This window comes from Oppia nitens, unplaced genomic scaffold (genome assembly GCF_028296485.1).
Source record: "Oppia nitens isolate AA-2021 unplaced genomic scaffold, nextdenovo-longstitch-racon4-pilon3 scaffold43_pilon_pilon_pilon, whole genome shotgun sequence".
In the NCBI taxonomy this organism is placed as follows: domain Eukaryota; kingdom Metazoa; phylum Arthropoda; class Arachnida; order Sarcoptiformes; family Oppiidae; genus Oppia; species Oppia nitens.
This window is the reverse complement of record NW_026533225.1, coordinates 305,041-325,194: the sequence shown is the minus strand read 5'-3', so window position 1 is coordinate 325,194 and position 20,154 is coordinate 305,041. Positions and strand designations below refer to the sequence as shown.

The window sequence follows — 20,154 nt, the reverse complement described above, 5'->3', positions numbered from 1 at the left end:
AAACTTAAATAAAAAATTATTATTATATACCGTATATATAATATCTAGTAATATAAAATTAATGAATTCATTGAATTGCAATTCATTATATTTATTAGTTTTTCTAGAAATGCTTTCTAGCATTTTCAACTGACAACTGTAGTTTAAACTATAGTTTTAATATTTAAAAAAAACTAATATACTGTAAATAATAATAACAGGAATTCTAGGTATTATAAAAAAAATATCTATGTCATCTCATTATAACAACTTCATATAAAAACATAAAAATTAATTGTTACTGTAATTAAAGTTTCATTAAAATCTTTTTATTATGGATATTTTATTGAAAAAAAATGTTAAGATAAATGGCGTATAATTATTATTATCTTTGTATATCAGGATAGTTCCGGTGTGATCACAGTTGTCTCGGCCATATTTGGTGACTAAGACACGACTGGTTAGACTCAACTCAAGTCTAGTAATTTTCTTATTGTTCTACAATTCAGAAGTATAACTTTTTTTTTGCATTTCATTAATTTTAAGTTTTTCTGATTTCCAGTAATATCATACTTAAGGCCAGTTTTTTTCCCCGATATGACAGCCATTGATGACAAGTTTATGGGTATGATTTCAACTTTCTTAATGCGCCACTTCTCATTTATCTTATAGGCCAAGTCTGTCCAATTTTCGGCCTTTCTTACTATGCGTGTCATATAGTTTGTGTGTTAGTGGAATCGTTACGTATAGTATGTACGCCTTATCTTGATGTTTGTCTACTAGGACTATATCTGGGGCTGTTGTGGTCACAGTTTTATCAGTTGTTATTTCAAGTAGAGCTTGACATTTGTTGTTTTCCAATGTTTTTTAGTGGAATTTACTTGAGGTCAACGTATTAATCCTAAATTTTGCATTTTCTACTTCTATTAAGTATTGATAATATCTAAAGGTGTGTAGTTATAACTTTCTTCAAATTCATGTACACACACACACACACATACAAACATAGGCATACAGTGAAGCCGATATTTCAGGGGATTTGACTCAATACGCTATAGCAGTGGAGTGTCAACTGTTCTTAACGTTATATGTTGCAATTCACTTTATTATTATTATTGTGTATACTTCTAAATAATTATACAGTGTCCCCATTTATATAAATATAATAAACTTACCATATACAATTTATTGAAATTCTTATTTGTTGCAAGTCTAATTTAGTCAATAATTTAGTTATTTTCTATATTTTTGTTGGCTTTTTGTTATCTTAGTAATCTAGACTTTACACTTAAAACAACTATGTAAATCATATCACATAACTAATTATATTTTACTAATTTAACCAAATAATATATTTTACATTATAACTCCCAGAGCTGTTAATCAGTTTCCCTGTGTTCTGGTTACGTCACTTCATCATCAGTTGCGTAACTATAGAAACTTCTAAATGCATAAGCTTTAAGTGCATTTAATGATTAGTAGAATCACTATAGAATAATAGCTTATTTTATCAGTTACTCGACTCCTATCAGAGTGCACCCATCTCTTGCTTTTCATTATATAATATTCCTAATCTATATATTATATATTTCATGATTTAATATATCATCATAGATCATAGATTCTATATATCATGTATTTCAATGTGATTTTTACATTAAATAAAATTCAGTTTTAATTCAATGTTATTCTATTCTCTTGTGACGGCACCTAATGAACATTCCGGTTAATTAATATTTATTTTCACCTCATTCATCAATAACAACGCTTAACTTTTGTTTTTGATAACAGTTTCGCTTCAACAACAAGAAAGTCATTGCTACTCAGGTCACTTGTTTACTATTTTTTGACGTACAGCTGCAAATTTTGACTTCAGATTTGGATTAAGCATCAAAAATAATGTGTATGCGATCATCATTAAAATTTTAATATTGTAATGGTTGGATGGGTTGCTTAGGGTGTCAGGTGCTGATCTCGACGTTATCGGCACCAAAGTGTTTGTCGGTCCTAGTGATGAGTCGTCACCAACACTTATGTTGAAAACATCTACGGCCACGATATGGATCTGACGTTAAGTATTGAAAGCTTTGATGAGCCAAACGATAAGCGGTGCTGTGACGGCCAATGTATTGATAGATGCTGTGACGGCCAATGAAATGAGCGGTGCTGTATCGGCCAATTGTGCTTAACGAAGAGTGCAGTGCCAACAGTACGGTGCCAATAGTACGGTGCCAACAGCGCTGTAGTGATGGGATGTTGACAACGTCTGGTCCCTCGGTGTCAACACAATACAGTAATTAAATTAGACTGACATGTATTAGTTTGATGAGCCAGTTGGATGTGGAGCTTTGTGGTGCAGTCAGTCAATAATATGGCATAAATGATACGGCGTAAATGGATGGTAGTCAATCGTATTGCAGTCAATCGTATGGCAGTCAATCTTATGGCAGTCAATCGTATGGAAGTCAATGATTCAGCAGCCAACGGTATGGCCACCAGCGGTACGTCAGTCAGTGGTATGACAAAAATGTTCTGTCAATCAATGGTATGGCCACCAACGGTATGACAGTCAATGAAGCGGTGCGGGTACCAATCGGCCGGTGTTGCCAACCATACGGGAAATCGCGGTCTCAAACACGCCAGTACTGTACGAAAGGCAAGAGAGGCCAGTAGTGAAAGGAAGAGACAGAGATGATAGTTGGGGCCAAAGGCCCAATCAATAGACAATTATTAAAACAAAACTAAAGTCTTATTAAAACATTTGTAAATTAAAACAATACATTATGTGTTATACATTACAATGTATAACAGTAGTAGTGATGTACAAACACACAGATTGAAAGTCAGATCACTTGTCGAGTGTTTCACTCGACTGAGTTTTGCAGTTTAAGCGCTGCATAGGTCACTGCCTTCTGCGCGCACAAACAGCACAACTCTGCACTCACATTAGTTAACAACTTTTTCTAACACTACTACTATATTACTATTGGTTATACTAAACTCAACCCATTTGTGCTCAACCACACACAACCACCTAAAGACAAATACCTCTCTGTATTTACTAATAATACCCAAGTAGACATACAAAATGATTTATTACATAATGTTAAAGTATAGAAAATAAAATAGTTATTACTCTTGTCTACCCCTGTAAGTTTTATCCAATGATTAAATAGTATTTTGTGAAACGCAAGTACGTCACTAAAATAACTAACACTATATGTGTATGTAAACTGAACCTATATGTTTGTACTAAAGTAAGTATAATGTTATTTATATGGGAATACTAAACCCACATTTTATAATAGTAAATATGCCGTTAATGTTATTTCTATGAGAATATAAAGCACATTATTTTACTATTAAAGCAGACATAGGATACATTGTATAACATAGCATAATAACATTATTATATTGTATTAAATACTAGTATACGTTACACACAAAGTTTATCTAATATATACTAAATTTTCAATTAATATTTTATTGTTAAGCAACATATGGATTTTAATATAATTTTACTATATTGTTAATAATAGTTAAAATTATTATTATCATTTATCAAATCAATCCGCACTAAACATTATAGTGGTAAAAACTAATCTTATCCATAATCTAATTACGTTTACTACTATACTTTATATAATGTACATACTATTCAATAGACTATTAAATAATAACATTATAGTATTGATTGTATACAATATTTAACTAAGGTTTACATATAGATTTTGATATAATTTTGGTATATTGTTAATAATAGTTAAAACTATTATTATCAATAATCAAATCAAATCGCACTAAACATTATAGTAATTAAAACTAATGCATACGTTACATATGAATACTATAAATTTTATACTTCATTTTTATCATATTCCCTGCAAGCCGATTTTAGATTAAATTTTATATGTTGTCATTTATAGTCTAGATTATAATTATAGATCATCAAAACATTTTCGTCTAAACTATAAATGACATAAAATTAAATTTATGTTTTGTATTACTATTGAAGTCAAATAGTTATGTCATATATTTACTTAATAGTTAGAGTAATTGAATGAGGTTTTATATGTGAAGTAAATACACAGTAAATTTTATAATTAAATTTAATCAAATTCCCGGCGAGCCGATTTTTAATTAAATTTTATATGTTGTGATTTATAGTTTTGATTATTTCATTATAAATAATCAAAACATTTTCATCTAAACTATAAATGAACTAAAATTAAATTTATATTTTGTGTTACTATTGTATAGCGAATATATACGTCACATAAACTTAATTGCTATACTAAGTGTTATTATATAATGACGTTTTATATGTGAAGTATATAAATAGTAAATTTTATAATTAAATTTAATAATATTCTCGGCGAGCCTTTATAGATTAACTTTTATATGTTGTTGCTAAAAGTCTATATTATTATTATAGATCATCAAATTATTTTCGTCTAACTTATAAATGACTTAAAATTCAATACATAATTATTGTTACTATTAAATTGCAAAAAGTTACGTCATGTATATCTGTCCGCTACAATATCTCTTAATGTAGAATCATATCAATTTATTAATCAATTTATGTAGAATTAGGAATCATAGAGAAAATGGCGGCCAAAGTAAAAAAATATTAGGTAAAATTTAGTAAAAGTATAGATTTGAATATAGTATCAAAAACAAGTATAAGGAATAAGCATTAAAAATTTGATATCTCTTCGGGAACATAGAAAAATGGCTTCCAAATAAAAAAAATAGATTTAAATTTTAACGTTAAGAATTGTATAGAGCATAAAAAATAAGGTATAAAAGATTACGATTTTTATGAAAAAATGGCGGCAAATGTATAAAAATTAAAATGTAGTTTATTTGTCATGCTGAAAGATTTAATACCTTTCATGACATAGTTGAGTTTATTTTGTCATATTGAGTCATTTGATACCACACATGACTATATTTTAGTTCATTTTGTCATACTGAATTATTTGATACCTCACATAATGATAGTTGTTTATTTTTTTATACGGAATCATTTGATAACCAACATGACTATAGTTGAGTTTATTTAATCATACAGAATCATTTGATACCCAACATGCTATAGTTGAGTTTATTTTGCATTGTTGAATCATTTGATACCATACATGACTATATTTGAATTTACTTACTTATTCTGAATCATATGATACCTCTCTAATAATTTTAAATTATTATTCTATAATAAAATGCGTAATAATTAAAAATTTATAGGCCTTAAAAAGGCCATAAAATTTGTTCTGGCAATGCTCTATGAGCATTTTCACTGGTTTTTATTGTTTCTTAAAGACTAATAAATATATATTAAACACTGAATATTTTGCAAATCATTTTTTGCTGTAGTAGCATCATTATTGTATTTACTGATTTCATTAAATTAGGGTTATCAAAAAAATCATGCTCAATTTAGTTTATTTTGTCATACTGAATCATTTGATACCCCACGTGACTAAAGTTTAGTTTTTAAGTCATACTGTCATTTGACACAACATGACTAGTTTAATTTATTTTCTTATACTGAATCATATGATACCCTATATGACTAAAGTTGAATTTATTTTTTATACTCAATCATTTGATTTTAATTTAATTTTTAATTCGGATTAAGAGTTCGTATAGAAATGTTTTCTAGTAATTCTCAGCTGGTTTTTTCAATACATTTAATTTTCACTTTAGACAAAATAAATTTTACCTGATAAATTTTTTAATTAACTTGATCCAACTTTTAAAAAATAATAATATTAATATTCTTAATATTAGTTTTTATTTGTTTGTCTTCTAAATTGTATTAAAGTAATAAAAACTATTAAAAATTCTAATTAATTTATAAGAAATATTTTAAATTGTTAGTTTTTTATGTTTATTTTTGTATTGTTTATTTTAGTAAAATATTTTAGTAAAGTTTTTTAAATATACAATGTATATCTAGTATAGTTGGGTATAATAGTATATATAAAATTAATTATTTTTATCTGCATATAAACTACGCATTAAAAAAAATATATATATTACTAATGTTTTTTTTAATAAACTATAATTTTTTATGTTTTACGTCACCAGTCATTGTATTTCTTAGTAAGATGTTAATACATTTTTATTTTCTAAATAATCATTATTATTATAATAATGGTTTGTAATGATACTCAAGTTAGGAAAGTTCCCTAATATAATATCACCAGTTTTTTAAGGGAAAATACTTCATATTCATCTCCTTTCCTAGATTATTTTAGAAGGGAAAATATAATTTGTAAGTTGTATAAAAAAATTAGTACCAATAAACTTTCGATTAAAATATTTAAAAAATAATAAATAATTTTATAGTTATATTATTTATCAAAAAAATATACAGCTTAATATAACATTTGTTTTTTTACTAAACATTATAATTAACTATTTTGTTTAGGGTTGAATAAGTTAGTAGATTCCCTGGGAATTTTCACTTGAAAAGCAAGGAACATATGAAAACATTAGTTAATAATAATTATGAAAATCTTATTGTAATAAAATAATTATAACTACAAAATTATTGTGGGAAAATAATAATAATAATAATTAACGTTCATTGAATAGTTAGCTAACTTCTAATAGTTATTGTTAATGATATTAATAAAAAAAATAAAAAACAAAAAAATCAATGTCATTTTTCTACGTAAAATCAATTTAATTAAATTAATTGTTAATAATACATTAATAATATATTATGATTATGCAAAAAATTTTATTCTAAAGAAAAAGGGGGTTGGAATAAAGGGGATAGTAATATTTTCTAGATATTTAAAAAAAATATTTAATAAAATAATTTTTTAAAATAAATTAGTTCACTTAATTTTCGTAATATTTTTATAAAAAAATATATAATTTTTAAACAATATCAATAAATCAATTAAATATATTATTAATAATAATATTATTAATAATATAAATATAAATTTAGTTTTAGTCAGCTATTCATATTTAGTAAATTAGTACTAAAGTCAATAAAAATTTATTTAGTATACTTTATAGCTTTATTTTTTTAAAGAAAATTGAAATAAATTTTTGACCACTTTATTATAGTCCAGACAAATGGGTAAAATATTAAAAAACTATGTCTTTATTTATATTAAAATGGCTTTAACCCTACCACCTAACTTTACAATCATATAAACTATAAGTTTTAACCTTTTTATAAAACAACTTTTTTCATCATTAGTTAAAAAATATTTACGAGACTTTATGATGACTAAGAAATTAATGAAACTTCTATCTTGAATAATAAATTATTTATTAAATTTTTGTAGAAATATTATATTTCATTTAATTTTTGTAGAAATATTATATATATATTTAAAAAATAATAATTATATAATATAAATTACATTTATAAGAAAGTATATATATAAAATAATAATAATAATATTTATAATAATGAATAAGATCATTGAGTTTATTGAAAATAATATCGATTTAAACAATAGTGAACTGCCGTACAGTATATTCAATGTCGAGGATGTCATCGAAAAGTATAGTCAATGGTGTCGACTAATGCCCAGAATTAGTCCCTATTATGCCGTCAAAGCTAACCCCAGTCTACCGTTGCTCAAAGTGCTCAATAAACTGGGAGTCGGGTTTGATTGTGCCAGTCAGGTATAGATCATTATTTAATCTAAATATATAATTGAATACCTAATTGTTTCTATTTATTAAAAATTATATACATATTGAGGTAATTTGTAATTCATATATAAATCACTTAAACTAATAGCACGAAATTGAAACAGTACTTGAATTGGGTGCCAAACCCGAGTCAATCATATTTGCAAACACTTGCAAAACTAATGCATCGCTTGATTATTCACGCAATGAAAACATTGATTGTATGACATTTGACTGTCTGGAAGAGCTTAAGAAAATACAAATCAGACACCCGGAGGCTAGACTACTGGTGCGTATCAAAGTGGACGACTCCGACTCAAAGGTCCGACTAAATCGCAAGTTTGGTGTCTCTATGACTGATACGTTTAATCTGTTGTCGGCTGCAAAACAAATGGGTTTGACTGTTATTGGTGTGGCCTTTCATGTAGGTTGCGAAGTCCAAAGTGCCAGTTCCTATGAACAGGCAATTGCCAGTGCACGACAAGTGTTTGATATGGCCGAAGCACTGGGCTATGAGATGACTGTACTGGATATTGGCGGTGGATTTCCTGGACTATGGAGCCATAGTTTGGACAATGAGATATCATTTGAACAGATGGCTGAAGCCATCAATAGGGCCATTGATAAACATTTTGCTGATGATGATAATGGGCACTGGTATGACAATCTGACTGTTATGGCTGAACCGGGCACATACTTTTGTGAAACTGCTTTCACTGTACTGACCCGTGTGTTGTCCCGACGCGAGGTTAGTGATGACCAAAATAATTGGCCACATATTATGTATACACTGAATGACGGCGCCTACGGATCGTTCAGAGATTCTATATATATTCGTAAAGTTTATGAACCGATACCACTGTTATCATCGGATATCATAGCAAAAAGGCAGACCTATAACAGTATACTATGGGGACCGACATGTTGTAGTCATGACTGTATTCGAGATAACTGTCCTCTGGTTGAGATGTTTGTAGGCGAATGGCTTATGTTTGCAAATATGGGCGCTTATAGTACTAACTTTGATAACATTGGCTTCAATGGTATGCCGGCACCTGTATGTAGAATATATTAAAATATTAAAGAATTGTAGGGGTTTTACCAATTCATAAATTCAAATGTACTAATTTTTTTAGAAATGCAAAATTCTGTCAAATAGAAATCAAATATTAATTGGTCCCTACAATTATGTTAAAAATAATAAATAAAAATACAATTTTTTAATTAAATATAAATATTTTAACACTTATTTTGATATTTTTTTTAAAATTATTAAACTAAATAAAAGTATTAACTAAATACATAGTACTACTATAAATACTAATATAAAAACTGTAAAAATTAATTAATAATTATTTTGTTAATATATAATTTTATATTTTTATTAAAACATACTAGAATATGATATTATTATTATTGAAAATATATATATTTATAAATTAAGAAAATTAGATATGAAATATATAATTTAATAATTATTATTAATTTTTTTCTATTAATAATATTATTAAATATTTAATTAATATGTTATTTTCTTGAAATTTTGTTTTATTTTATTTTTTATTTATTTAGATAAACATTTGCTAAATAATTAAAATTTATTAGTATGTTTATTTAATATATACTAATATATATTATATTTGATTGAAAACTCATTCAATATCTTAAATATAAATATTAAATGATTAATAAAATTATAGATATAAACTAAAATATAAACCAGTAATAGTTTTTAAAAAAAATAATATTTACGTTACATATTTAAAAAAATTTTAAAAATTAAAGTAACTAAAAATATATAACTATTAAAATTAATTAACTGTCCGTTTTTCAATTTTCAATAACAACATTTCTGGACAATAGGTATAGTGTTCGACAATCGGATTGGTTTTGAATACGGTTTGGTTATTATTTAGCTTTAAAAACTTGTAGCGCATCAACAAATGTGCCATGGTCAATTTGATGGCCATCAGTCCAAATCTATAGCCGGGACACATACGACGGCCCAAACCAAACGGCAGATACGCCGAGTCAATCAATTGGTGTCTGTTATGTTTGAGGAACCGGTCGGGTATGAACTGGTCGGGCATCGGGTAGTAATCTGCAGAGCGCTGTACTGCTGATCGTGAAAACTGGATTACCTGATCCTTTTCGATGGTAACACCTATTTATTTTTATATCAAAATTATAATAATTATTATTATTATTAGTTTTTTTTAAAATTAACAATTTTTAGATAGTTCTCACCGGTTGTCGCATCTGTATAGTCCTGATTGGCTACCCGTCCGTCTCTATTGACAGCCGCGTGCAGTCTCATTGCTTCCGATATACAGGCATCCAAATAGTCCAGTTTGACCAGTGATTCCCAATCAAACAACTGGCCGTCAATTGTCGTACGATTATTGCTGCTGTTATCGGAATCCCGATCCCGATAACAGGTCATAATTTCTTCGTAGACTTTTTGCTGACACTCGGGATTGATGGCCAACTCGTAGATAATGAATGTCATGGATAGCGAGTGGCCGTCAAACCCTCCCTGAAATAAGGAGAACATATTGGCCACCACTTCATCTTTGCTCATCATTTGATCAATTTTTGACATTTCTATATAAAAAATATTAGTAAATAATTATATATTTATTTATACAATAAGTTATTAATTTTAATTTTACGGTCAGTGTTCAGTGTTAATATCATACCCGACTGTCCGACTGTTTTATTGTCCGACGATTCGCCCATAAATTCCGGACATCGGTTGAGCAGCGATTGAAAAAAGTCTTCGTAGGTATCGGTGCTCACAGACGTCTGACGTTTACTATACTCATCGACTGTTAGCTTAGCGAATACGTCGAGCGCTTCGGTAGATATAATATTAGACATATTAAGCACTTGTAGCATAAATTTTGGTAGTACTAGATTGGCTAATATACGCCATTTTGATGGAAAAAATAAACGTTTCATTAGCCGGGTAATTTTATTGTTAGGCTCATTGAATGAATTTGGTTTCCACGAAAACATTACCGAACCCATCAAATCAATCGACTGATTGACAAACAACTGTCTAATGTCGACACCAGTAGTCGACTGATCAACCAATAGCCTGTCCAATGAATTGGTTAAATCTACTAAATTGTTGTCAATATTTTTGGCCATTGCTCGGAGTTTCTGATCGGTAAACAGTGTCCTAATAACCGATCGCATTCGTAGCCAACAATCGTCGCCCGTATTGTCGATAACATACCGATAGATTGGATGATCGCTGGGTGTTAGCAATGCTGGTCTTGTATTGCGAAATATATTGAAATCTTTGATCAAAATATTTTTGATTAACTGGGGATCCGATGTCATCATAATTGGCTCATTTGATTCAAAAATACTTTTAATATATTTAAGTAAATGTAAAAAAAAATTAAGTATAAATACTAAAAATAATTTTATAAAATCTTGTTTTATTTATTCACCCATAAGTTGGTCCATATTTTTGACGTCTCTCTCTATCGATGACCGAAATCGGACGAAACAATTCCTCCAATGTATTGCCAAACCATATCCAGGGTTTCGGTCCGTTTAGGCCTCTGTCCGACCAATAGTTATAATTACGGTTAAGATAACTAAAAAAATTGATTATTTTTAGTTCATAAAAATTTTAATATAGTTAGTAATTTGTGAATATATGTATATATATTTATATTGAATTAAAAAACATTCATTATCTTTATTTTTTAGTATTATGGTATATACATACCTGCGAAACAATATTAATATAATAATAATACTAATAATGAATAAAAGTAACATTTTTAAAAATATTAGTTTGTCTATAGTTTTAATCAACAATAATGATATTTTATTGACTAAAGTATAGATATAAATAATGCTTTATAATATATATTAATATTTAAACAACAATTTTCTTTTAAATATACAATTCACATCAATATAACAATAAATTTTATTAAATTATTTCTATTAATTATTAATAAAAATTAATTTATAGTAATTAATATTAAATATAATTATTCTAATATTATTTCAACATATACATATATATATTTGCTATTAAATATAATTTTTGATTTTTATGCAATGTCATATTTACGTAAAACAATTATTAAGGAGAGTAAGTAATCGACTGCCTGTTAGCATACGACCGGGGGGTGGGGGTGGGTTCAATACCCAGATAGGTTACCAGTGTTTTATTGTCCATTCAAGTCTAGCCCTTTAAATTGCAGTTAGTTTGGGTAACCCCTCTCCCACCCAACCCCCCCAAAAAACAAACAAATTACTGTTTTTTTACAATATACTAACTTATTGTTTGCTTGTAACTCCTAATTACAACTATGCTTACGTGTATTATAATAGACAATAATAATATTAATTTATTTATTTTTTTAAATCCTAAAGTGACTACAATATATTAAGACATAAATTGAAAATCATGAATCATGATTTTTTTAATAAAAAATATATATTATTATTTTTAGTTAAATTACAAAACAAAAAAAATTACTGAGAAAAAATATTACATTTTTATAAAGTTTTGTTAACTTTCCCAAAAATATTTCCTAATAAAAATCCTTCTAAGTTTCCCAGAAAATATGAGAAAATGTATTTTATATTTTTTAAAAAAATAAATACTACAAAATAAAAACTAATTTTATTTGCATAAAATTTCATTGAAATATTTGTTTGTTTTGTTTTAATAAAAATAAATTTGAATTCTAATGAATTTATTTATACTATTTAACAATTTTAATCAACCAAAATACAAGTGTTTAATAAAACATATGTTATTTTGAATTTTATAATCAAAATTAGTTGTCTATACTAGTGGTTCAATAGGTGATAGCAAAAAGGAAATATAGTAAATTCCCTGGGAATAACCAGTAGGAAACATAGGAAATAAAACGAGTGCGGGAATTTGCCCGAATACTAAATTTATATTAATGAGATTTTTTTATAATAAATAAATACTAATATTGAATTTATATATAAATAAGTAAAATATTAAATATATATATAAATAAGTAAAATATTAAATATATATATAAATAAGTAAATAATTAAATATATATATAAATAAGTAAATAATTAAATATATATATAAATAAGTAAATAATTAAATATATATATAAATAAGTAAATAATTAAATATATATATAAATAAGTAAAATATTAAATATATATATAAATAAGTAAATAATTAAATATACATATAAATAAGTAAAATATTAAATATATATATAAATAAGTAAATAATTAAATATATATATAAATAAGTAAATAATTAAATATATATATAAATAAGTAAAATATTAAATATATATATAAATAAGTAAATAATTAAATATATATATAAATAAGTAAATAATTAAATATATATATAAATAAGTAAAATATTAAATATATATATAAATAAGTAAATAATTAAATATATATATAAATAAGTAAAATATTAAATATTAATAAAATTATTTATTTTTTTATTTAAATAAATATCTTAATTTTAGGTTTTTTTTAATTACAATAATTCTAAATTGTAAATAATACGAGTATCTTATATATGATTAAAAAAATTATATGTTTTAAGTTAGTAATTAAATTAAGCTAATAAAACTAAAAATATTATATAGAAATTATAGAAACAGTAGTAGTAGTAGTACTGTATTAGTAGTTTATTATAAAATTATTTAAAAAATAATTAAAAACTATAAAACAGAAATATTAATTTAATAATCAAATATAATAAGTATGCTTGTATGTAAATTTTAACAATTTTTTTAATTATATTATCTATTAAAATTTAATTATTTTTTAATTATGATTATTATTTAATAATTTCAAATAAAATAGACACTTTTGTTTTATTATACCGCTAAGTAAATACAATACATATAATTATGTTTAAAAAAAGTAAATAAATTTTTAGAATACCTAACATTACATAGTAATAAAATTATATATATATAATAAAATATAGTAAAACTTGATATTGGGCATCACTATAAACTTATTATCTACATACTAATAATTAGTTCATAATTTCATTATCCAATAAAATTATTTTTAAAAAAATTATTATTTATTTTATTTAATAAAATCATTTAAGTTTAAATTAACAACTAAAAATACTATATATAAAAAATTATATTAAAATCAATTTAATTTTGTTATATAAAGTTTATATACAGTATTTAAAAACTATGCAATGCATAGTATACATATACCGGTATATATAATTAATAAGTTTTTAAAATAAATATACAAATTTTATAAAATCAAAAAATAATAATTTTAATAATTAAAAGCTTTAAAATTAAATAAAATAAAAATTATAATTATAACATTAAATACATATATTATTATTATTAATAATATTATTACTAATAATAAATTATTAGATGATTACATTGGTGGACAATTTATATATATTTGGGAACATTTGGTTTGCGGGTCCAGAAAAAAATAATCGACACCGTCCTTAAAGTGACGTCCAATGCCGAGTCGGGTCTAATAAAAAAAAAGTGTCAGCAATATCTAAATTTAATAAAACAAAATCAGTTGTTGTTGTTGTCGTAGTCTACCAAACAAATCGGTAGATATTAATATCAAATTTTATATATCGTTTCCTCACACACATACACACACACACACACACACACACACACACATACACACATACACACACATACACACATACACACACATACACACATACACACATACACACACACACACACACACACACAYACACACACATACACACACATACACACACATACACACACACATACACACACACACACACACACACATACACACACATACACACACATACACACACATACACACACATACACACACACACACACACACACACACACACACACACACACACACACACACACACATACACACACATACACACACACACATACACACACATACACACACACATACACACACACATACACACACACATACACACACACACATACACACACATACACACACACACACACACACACACACATAATCTTACATACATACAAACACACACACATTCACACACAAACACATACACACACATATACACACACACATACACACACACATTCACACACAAACACATTGACCGTCGACCGGCTGGCTGTCAATACCAGTGGTGTCAACACATTTTAGTCTACAAACTACTTGTTTGTTTGGCCAGTTAGACGCCGCCGTCGGCCACCAACAATGATTGGTTATAGATAGTACTTATATATTATGCGATTAATTTAATACATTAAAAAAATAAAGATAAAATTTCCATATATTTAAAATAAAAATCATATAAATAACTTATTTTTTTCAATATTATAGGTATTATACATTAATTAGTTGATAATTTAACTAAATAATATTATTAAATAAATTTTTTAAAAGTTTGTTTTTATTATAATAATTTGTTTTAATTAAAATTTTATTGTTTCATGCAATTAAAAAACTTAATTAATATATAGTATATGGCTTTACTAATATTGATATAATATAGTTAATAAATATATTGTGACGTCCATTGGTTATATATATATTTTATTTGTTAATTTCAATACAATTATAATATTATAAATATTTTGTACGATTTAATTTTATTTATAATTTGTTTTTTTTATAATTATTTTTATTATACTATTCATAATAGGTATTATAAAAACATGTTTACAATTTATATACAATACATAAATGAATGTATTTCATTATATGTATAATAATAAAAAACAAAATGATATCTTATTTGAAATAATATAATTATGATAATAAAAATAATAATAAAATCATGAAATATTATAATTTTTTAACAGATTATATTTTAGTCTAGACTATAATTTATAGTATAATTTACATGAAAAATATATTTACTATATTTTTAAAAATTATATTTAAATTAACATATATACAGTATATATTGTTTACCATAAATTATATTAAGATTAATTTTTAAAATAATATTACATGTTTAATTTAATTTAATTAATTAATTAAATTAATATAATAATAAACATAAATCATTAATATGAAATCAAATATCGGTATATTATAATATTTATATATTATTTTCTATAAATATATATAATAATTAAATCTAAAATAATAATATTAGATTAATATACTCTATAATTTTTTAATCTATTATTTAGTATTAAATGATATAGATAAATTTATATTAACATTAAAAATAGTATTTATTAAAAAATAACTATTAATATATCTTATATTTATAATAGACATTGAAATAACGTTGAAATTCATTTGTATTTTATTATACCGGTATCTATTAAAATATATTTATTTTATATATTTTTTATATAATTTATGATTAAATAAATAAATATCAAACTATAATAATGTATTAATTATTGCTATATTATAAAAATAATTTCATTTATTATATTTTTTGAAATAATTTCTGAAATAATTTCTTAAATAATAAAAATAGTTTATGTCTATAGGTTAATATATAATTATATTATATTTAATTATAAATTTCAATATTTCAATTAACAATTGATAACAACGATTCTGGTATATATATATATATATATATATAATTATATATACATTATACATACAGTATATATATATATATAATTATACATATTTGTAATTTAGTACAAACATGGCTATAAAAATATTATTGATTATAAAAAAAAATTAAACTAAATTAGACCGACTATTACTAGTCAACAATATTTATTAGTTTATTATTATTACAAACCAAATAATTTGCTGATAACAAAAAAATTATGATTTATATAATTATAAGTTAAAATTAAGATTTAATAAAAGCTAATTTCATTTTAATTAAACATTATTATTATTGCACATAAAAAATAGTATTAAAGATATTACAAAAATAATATTTTTAATATATTAATTTTTTTTATTTTTAAAAAACCTATTCTATAATCATTTAGTTTGAAAATAAATTTTTTTGTTTGTAATTTTGTGAAACTAAAATTTTAGTTTATTTTAGTTTTAATAGTTTTAAATTAACTATGTTAATTCAGAAAATTAATTTTATTATATTAGTATATTTATGTACAGTTGTTTTAGGCGGTCCGGTCAATTTAGACAAAGACAATTATGATCTGACTATAGAAGTTGCAGACAGATTAAGTGTCAGTAAACTAGATCCGGATATAGATGCTGAAGTGATAAACGATTATCTGAAAGAATCGATAACCGAACCGCCGACATCTGAACCAACACCATCAACAACACCCGAACCAATAACAACAACACCCGGACCAACACCATCAACAACACCCGAACCAATAACAACAACACCCGGACCAACACCATCAACAACACCCGAACCAATAACAACAACACCCGGACCAACACCATCAACAACACCCGAACCAATAACAACAACACCCGGACCAACACCATCAACAACACCCGAACCAATAACAACAACACCCGGACCAACACCATCAACAACACCCGAACCAATAACAACAACACCCGGACCAACACCATCAACAACACCCGAACCAATAACAACAACACCCGGACCAACACCATCAACAACACCCGAACCAATAACAACAACACCCGAACCAATAACAACAACACCCGGACCAACATCAACAACGCCAACAACACCAACAACACCAACAACACCAACAACACCAACAACACCAACAACACCAACAACACCAACAACGCCAACAACACCAACAACACCAACAACACCAACAACGCCAACAACACCAACAACACCAACAACACCAACAACACCAACAACACCAACAACACCAACAACACCAACAACACCAACAACACCAACAACAACACCCGAAACAACACCCGAAACAACACCCGAACCAACACCAACAACAACAACGGACTCGGGATCTGTTGTTATATTTTTTAATATAGTAGTTATGTTAATGTCTATAGTTTTACCGTTTTTGATACTATAGATTTCATACAAGAAATAAATAAATAAATTACTTAATCAAGATACTTTTTTTTTTAATAATGCTATCTAACAATTGAAACATTTCAAATAAAATTAATACTTAAATTAATTATTTAGATAAACTAAGTTGTAATTTCTGAAAAACTATATAATTACTAATAATTAATTAACAAAAGTAATGCTTATAATAATAAACTTAATAAAAAAAATAATTATAAATTATATAAATTAATGATAAATTATTTTATATATTATATTAACTTTATTTAGTTAATATTATGTAGTTATTAAAAAATATTTATGCTAAAATACTACAAAATAAAGTTACAGTATATTTGTTTTAATAAAATATCCTTTATTATAAGTATTATTTTTTAAATGAAATATATTTTTAATATATATATATACAGTATATACACTATAAAAATAGCTTTAATTAACATAAATAAAACATATTATTATATATAATAATAGCTATAATGAGTTTAGAAAAAAATATTTTTTAATAATAAATTTTATATTTATTATTTAAAGTTTATAATTTAATAATAAAATTTTTATATTTTGAAAAGTATTTTTATTATATTAAACATTAATAAAATAATTTTTTCTTCTTTTTAATTTATTTTTGTTATTTAAAGTGTTATTTTATGTATTACTTATTAGATATAACTTTAATATATAGATAATTTTAAGTTGAAATAATATATTTTAAATTATTTCAATTATATAGGTTTAGTTATATGATAGTTAAATAATAAATGATAATAATTTATATAATATTCAACAACAATAACAAAAACTAATAAAAAAATATTTAAGTTATATTATTAAATAGTTAAACAATACATTTTAATCATTATTTTTTGTTTGTTAATATTGTTATCAATTTAAAATATTATTATTATTAATGAAATTGTCTGGGGGTTAAAGTTCAATAGTTAGTACCAAAAAGTATGAATATATATATATATATATATATATTATATGCACTATAAAAATAGTTTTAATTAACTTAAATATAGTGTAACATATTATTATTAAAAATGATAATAATAGCTATAATGAGTTTAGAAAAAAATATTTTTTAATAATAAATTTAATAATTATTATTAAGTTTATTTAAAAGTTATTTTTTTGTTTTGAAAAGTATTTTTATTATATTAACATTAATAAAATAAATTTTTTCTTTTTTTTAATTTCTTTTTGTTATTTAAAGTGTTATTTTTTTGTATTACTTATTAGATATAACTTTAACAAATAGATAATTTTAAGTTGAAAAAATATATGTTAAACTATTTCAATTATATAGGTATAGTTATAGTTAAATAATAAATGATAATAATTTATATAATATTCAACAACAACAAAATCTAATATAAAAATATTTAAGTTATATTATTAAATAGTTAAACAATACATTTTAATCATTATTTTTTTGTTGTTAATATTGTTATCCATTTAAAATATTATTATTATTAATGAAATTTTCTGTGGGTTAATGTTCAATAGTTAGTACCAAATAGTATGAATATATATATATATATTATACTGTATATACACTATAAAAATAGCTTTAATTAACATAAATATAACATATTAGCTATAGTGATAATAATAGCTATAATGAGTTTATTAAAAAATATTTTTTAATAATTATTTAAAGTTTATAATTTAATAATAAAAATTTTGTGTTTTGAAAAGTATTTTTATTATATTAAACATTAATAAAATATTTTTTTTTTCTTCTTTTTAAATAATTTTTCTTATTTAAAATGTTATTTTATGTATTACTTATTAGATATAACTTTAATAAATAGATAATTTTAAGTTGAAATAATATATGTTAAACTATTTCAATTATATAGGTTTTAGTTAAATAATAAATGATAATAATTTATATAATATCCAACAACAACAAAAATTAATATAAAAATATTTAAGTTTTATTTTAAGTATTAAATAGTTAAACAATACATTTAATCATTATTTTTTTTGTTAATATTGTTATCAATTTAAAATAATATTATTATTAATGAAATTGTCTGGGGTTTAATGTTCAATAGTTAGTATCAAATAGTATATATATATATATAACTAATATAGTTATATATATAAATATATGAATATATATAATAATATATATTATATTTTATGTGGGAATTTTCAGGGAATATTATAAAAAAGTTTTATTTTTTTAAAAAATCCAACAATAAATATATTTAATTATTTAACTGAGTATTCCTGTAAATATATATAAAGAAAAATATTTTATTTTTTATTTAAAAATATTTAAATTATGCATTAATTTTTTATTTATTTAATTAATTTGAATACTTTCATTATTTAAATTAAAATAAAATAATTATTATAACTATTATTATTAATTTATTATAAGTTTACTATTATTAATAAAATTATAATTATTTTTTTATCTTTAATTATTTGTTGAACTATTTTTATGTAATCTGTGAAATGCATTTTTTGTCTATGTTGTTATTATTGCACATTAAATTAATTAATAAAAGTAATTA

The 20,154-nt window shown here is 23.8% G+C and overlaps 3 protein-coding genes across 3 annotated transcripts; 2 read left to right on the top strand and 1 right to left on the bottom strand.

Moving 5' to 3' along the window:
• The first annotated feature begins 7,422 nt into the window (after nt 1-7,422).
• On the top strand, nt 7,423-8,725 carry LOC128959249 (ornithine decarboxylase-like). Its single transcript, XM_054305187.1, has 2 exons — nt 7,423-7,641; nt 7,760-8,725. The coding sequence occupies exons 1-2, from the start codon at nt 7,423-7,425 to the stop codon at nt 8,723-8,725; spliced, it is 1,185 nt and encodes a 394-aa protein (XP_054161162.1).
• A 736-nt stretch (nt 8,726-9,461) lies between these two features.
• On the bottom strand, nt 9,462-11,463 carry LOC128959248 (cytochrome P450 3A30-like). The gene is made up of 5 exons (XM_054305186.1): nt 11,396-11,463; nt 11,112-11,261; nt 10,350-11,026; nt 9,898-10,254; nt 9,462-9,814 (listed from the first exon to the last, which is right to left on the bottom strand). Exons 1-5 carry the CDS (start codon nt 11,446-11,448, stop codon nt 9,462-9,464), a joined length of 1,590 nt encoding a protein of 529 aa, XP_054161161.1. The 5' UTR covers nt 11,449-11,463.
• A 5,148-nt stretch (nt 11,464-16,611) lies between these two features.
• Nucleotides 16,612-17,682, top strand: LOC128959276 (mucin-2-like). Its single transcript, XM_054305214.1, has one exon. It carries the CDS (start codon nt 16,689-16,691, stop codon nt 17,619-17,621), a length of 933 nt encoding a protein of 310 aa, XP_054161189.1. The 5' UTR covers nt 16,612-16,688; the 3' UTR covers nt 17,622-17,682.
• The last annotated feature ends 2,472 nt before the right edge of the window (nt 17,683-20,154 follow it).

What these genes read in the sequence shown, in the direction of transcription:
- LOC128959249 (XM_054305187.1), top strand. Translation starts at nt 7,423, where the DNA reads ATGAATAAGATCATTGAGTTTATTGAAAATAATATCGATTTAAACAAT. An exon ending in GGTTTGATTGTGCCAGTCAG is followed by an intron (nt 7,642 to 7,759) that starts GTATAGATCATT and finishes TTAAACTAATAG; the next exon opens with CACGAAATTGAAACAGTACT.
- LOC128959248 (XM_054305186.1), bottom strand. Translation starts at nt 11,448, where the DNA reads ATGTTACTTTTATTCATTATTAGTATTATTATTATATTAATATTGTTT. An exon ending in ATATTAATATTGTTTCGCAG is followed by an intron (nt 11,262 to 11,395) that starts GTATGTATATAC and finishes CAATTTTTTTAG; the next exon opens with TTATCTTAACCGTAATTATA. An exon ending in TAAAACAGTCGGACAGTCGG is followed by an intron (nt 10,255 to 10,349) that starts GTATGATATTAA and finishes TTTTTTATATAG; the next exon opens with AAATGTCAAAAATTGATCAA.
- LOC128959276 (XM_054305214.1), top strand. Translation starts at nt 16,689, where the DNA reads ATGTTAATTCAGAAAATTAATTTTATTATATTAGTATATTTATGTACA.